General features: G+C 34.7%; 1 protein-coding gene across 1 annotated transcript; it reads left to right on the forward strand.

The window, feature by feature from the left end:
* The first annotated feature begins 216 nt into the window (after positions 1-216).
* Positions 217-3,453, forward strand: LOC131640203 (probable serine/threonine-protein kinase PBL26). The gene is made up of 8 exons (XM_058910617.1): positions 217-452; positions 587-702; positions 903-997; positions 1,102-1,862; positions 2,102-2,250; positions 2,345-2,560; positions 2,702-2,851; positions 3,053-3,453. The coding sequence occupies exons 1-8, from the start codon at positions 284-286 to the stop codon at positions 3,311-3,313; spliced, it is 1,917 nt and encodes a 638-aa protein (XP_058766600.1). The 5' UTR covers positions 217-283; the 3' UTR covers positions 3,314-3,453.
* Positions 3,454-4,687: the final 1,234 nt, after the last annotated feature.

A 4,687-nucleotide genomic window follows, 5' to 3' on the forward strand; every position in this document is an offset into this window, starting at 1 on the left:
TTCTGAAACTTTTTTCTTATTTTCTTAATCCTTATTTTTGTCTCTTGTTTCAAACTTGTCCTATACATTTCTTATTCTGGAATTTATTATCCATATTCTTGTGAATCTTCATATAGATATATAGCTGTCCCTTTTGGATACCCTGACTTCACCCAACTTACATGAATATAAACCAATCAAAAACATCAACTTACACAATAGAGAGAAAGGAAGAAACAAATCTATTTTTACTAGTGAAAAAAAAATCATATAAACTGTTGAACATTAAAGCAACATATTGTTGATGATGTCTGATGAATCACAGAGGGTTGTGGTGATCCACCATGCATCTAGTGACTTAAGTACAAAAGCACTTAAATGGGCTATTAATGGCTTTTCACTTGATCATGGAGACACTCTTACACTTGTTGCAATTCTTCGCCATGTAAATAGTCCAACTAGTGCCCGATTTCGTAAGTTTCTTAAGCCTAGTTATTTTCCTTCTTTATACTTCATTTTTGTGGTTTCTGTTATCATTCTAAGGTATATATATCAGAAAAAACTTAACAATCATATAGAGAATTACCCTTTTTCGGAATTTCTTCAGGTGCAATATTTGGTACTGATCAAAATATTATTGAGGAAGAGGTTGCTAAGAAGAAAGAAAAACTGCATAATCATCCATCTATCAGAAAAATTTCTGAGCAGTGTGAAAAACACAAGGTTTGAATTTGATAGTAACTTGCAACTAGATCATCTTATTCGATTTGTTCAAACTTTTACAAGAAATTTTACATATATGATAGAATATTATCTATCGTTTGATTCATGTAACCGACCTCATCTGGTGAGATAAAACTTGGTTGTTGTTGTATCTTTTATAGTCTAATAATGGAATCCTTTTCGTGAACGAAATTAATCAGATTCGATTCTTGATAGAAGTGCTTCCGGGAAAGTTACCGGAGCATGCTATAAGCGCTGCCGTCCGTTTGAAAGCAACATCGGTTATACTTGATAGGTTAGTCCATCTCTTTCAAACATTTATTTTATATATATTTTATATAATTTCAAATTTAATTTAATAATCAACCAAAATGAGAAAAGTTATCAACATATTTGCAGAGACATGAAGAAGTATAAGAAGGATTTCATGGAGAGTCTCTCTTGTGCTTTGCTGATAATGAAAAGTGGTAACTCCATTAAGCACTTGAGAGGGCCAAGGCAAACAAAATTTTCTTATACAGGTTATGACAATTCAGTTCCTGAATTCTCACCGAGTTTGTGGAGCATGACAAACGCGGTTTTCCGTTCCAGATCGAGCTCTGACCTAACGAAAATAGGCTGTCATCAACTTCATTGTCAAACGAAACAAACGCCCGAAGATAAAGATCTAGATATGGCGAGAGGCTATTGCCTATTACCGATTCCAGATAATCAAAAGACTAGTAGTGTTCTTGAAATGTATCCTAAGGAGACAGAATTTGAACATATCAGAAACCATAAAACGTATCAAATAGTCGAGAAGTTCAAGAATTCTGTTTGCAAAGTGTGTGAGAACAAAAGGCCGAAATTTGAGTTGATGAAAGAATTCACATATGTGGAGCTGCATGAAGCAACACATGGTTTTTCGCCGAAGAACTATTTATCGGAAGGTGGATTTGGTTCGGTTTATTGGGGGAAGATGCAAGGACTGAAGATTGCTGTTAAGAAGCATAAGTTTGCAAGTCTTCAAGGAGAGAAGGAATTCAAATCTGAAGTTAATGCACTAAGCAAAGCAATACATGAAAATGTGGTTATGCTGCTAGGTTCTTGTTCTGAGGGAAATAACAGATTTCTTGTGTATGAATTTGTTTGCAATGGCTCACTTGATCAACATTTATCGGGTAAGAGAAAAATCATCTTCGGAAATAGATATTTTAAATGAATAAAAATTTGTGTCATGAATCTCCTAATATGACTATAAAAGTTTAACTGGTATACATTGTCGGTGTAAAATAAGTTTTACAGATGCGTTCAAACACATTTGACTCCGTGCATGTGTAAAACGATTAGACATTGATAGTATATAGCAATTAAATTCTATGACTAACTCTAACTCTCTCTACATTTCAAATTCATGCAGAACACTCGAGAAAGCCTCTTACTTGGCCCGACAGGATCAAAGTAGCGATTGGAGCTGCGAAAGGCTTATTGTATTTGCATGAGAATAATATAATACATAGAGATGTGAGACCAAGTAACATCCTTGTCACACATGATTATGAAGCAATGGTAATGCGTTACGCAGATTATGATACTAGTTATCGAACTTTGAAATACTAGAGACTTAATAATCATTTGATTACTTATTCTATTTATTTATCAGCTGGGAGATTTTGGTCTGGCTCGAACGGAACAAATGGACTCGGTATACTCTACCGACGTTGTTGGAACTTTAGGATATATGGCACCAGAATATGCGGAATCTGGTAAAGTATCAACCAAATCAGATGTGTATTCTTTTGGGGTGGTGCTTCTTCAGCTTATAACAGGAATGAGGACCACAGACAAAAAGATTGGACACAAAAGTCTTGTGGGATGGGTAATAATTTTTGTCAAACAACATTTTTCATGTAATCACATCATATATGTCGGAGTTGTATCAGACATCAGACATGTCTTCGATTTGAAGTGTCTGTATTACGTAGCAAATAAGTGTCATATTTTGATTAATTTTTTTCAGGCTAGGCCATTGCTAAAGGAAAGGAACTATCCGGATCTAATTGACGAAAGGATGATGGATACCTATGATTGCCATCAGCTCTTTTGGATGATTCGATTAGCAGAAAAATGTCTCACCAGGGATCCTCATAAGCGATTACCAATGGATACAGTAAGTATATACTCCTATAAAAGCACGGACACAGAGACAAATACACTAGACTATAATATCAATGATTTTCTATGTAAACAACAAAATTACTTCATTTTTAAACCATAATAACCTATAAAATCATGGACACAGAGACACATACACTATACTAACACAGACATGTTGACACCTATATTAATTTAAAAAAATATACGGATACAGGTGGTTAGTGCATTGACTCATATAGTAGAAGGCAGCACATGTAGCATGGTCCTAAGAGACTGTTCTCCAGCACGGTCTGATTCATCTTATGACATGTCAGAATCTCCTATGTCAGATGTCTCACCAGAATCAGAAGATGAAGAAGATGGAATTGTCTGTGTAGGGTGCACCACAGTTAACTTACGACCTCCACCATCTCCTCCATTAGGAAGCACTTCATGGAGTAGTACATCAAGCACATGTGTTCACATGGCTGAATGAGTCTCATTGTGATGATTTAATGAATAAGGAGAATAAGGGTTAAATGTTATACTAATATTTTCTTATTTTGAGTACTCCTAAAAAGAAAACAGTGACCATAGTCTTCATCTTCTTTTTAGTACTATTTAAATAATGTTGCTCCCTATTTTTACTAATTTTATAGTTCAATATCAAATATTGATACATAATAAGTCTATCAATACTTTTTTTTCTTAAGTAATGTAACTTTAAATTCCTTATTCCCAATGTAGATATTTTGAGAGTGTGGAAAGTTATTCATATTTGTTTTAGATTTGCTAATTTGGTAGTGTAAATCAACATAATAGCTTTGTTGAAGACTAATCCAATATAACTTCTCAATTTCTTAAATTTTAGAGAAAGAATGAAGGAACTGGTTGTTACTGAAATAAAATATAAAAGAGGAAGAAAATAATACCATTAAATTGGTCAACTCAATATTTTGGTTCATAGTGAAATTTTATGGTTTGAGTTGTTGTTTTCATATAAAAAAAAAGTCGGAGAGTTGAGATCATGTTGTTGCGCTGGGTTAGCATCGCTCTTGTCTTTTAGGACTTGATAGTGCCGCTAACCAGACTCGGTAATGTGATCTCAACTTTGTTATTGCTTTTCTACAAAAACGACAACTATGACTACAAAATTTCACTCAAAATGAAGCAAATAATCACCGATTTAAACAACTTTTTTATGATTTTCACATTTGCTCACAATTTAACGACTGCTTTACTGTCAATATTTAAAAGGTTATTGATGACTACGATATTGTGGGTAATATTTGTGTAAGATTTTGGGGTATGATAATCCTGGATAACTTCGAAGAATCGTGTTCGTACACTTTCCGAACAAAGTATTGCGACCCTATTCTTGCCTGGGTTCACGAAATCTATGTGGGGATAATTCTCGAAGAATAATCTGTTTCTGGAAAAAGAGAACTGGTCAGGAATGTAGAGAGAAAGTATAGTTTCTCGTATCCAAAATCGAGGCCAAATGACTCCTTATATAGGAGATCAATAATAGAAACCGAAAAGACACAACTGTTCAGAAAACAGTCATGTCGGTTGGGAAAGGGTTTGACTGTTCAAAGGAAAATTTCGAACGGGGCGCTGCCCCGCACCCTGCCAGGGGCTTCGCCCCTTGGAACCTCATTTCAATTATTCATATTCAATTACTCGTTTGGCTCGACGAGCGTGCACTCCGCACTACCCTAACTTGTTTCAAGCTTAACGCATAATTGCATCGGCCTATAGTAAATCACATTACTACTAAAATACATTGATGATACTAAAATCACCAACAAACTCCCCCCATTTTAGTGTAATCCTTGATTTACTCACAGGTATAACGATCAAACAAATG

The sequence above is a fragment of the Vicia villosa genome, unplaced genomic scaffold (assembly GCF_029867415.1).
Source record: "Vicia villosa cultivar HV-30 ecotype Madison, WI unplaced genomic scaffold, Vvil1.0 ctg.002998F_1_1, whole genome shotgun sequence".
NCBI lineage: Eukaryota > Viridiplantae > Streptophyta > Magnoliopsida > Fabales > Fabaceae > Vicia > Vicia villosa.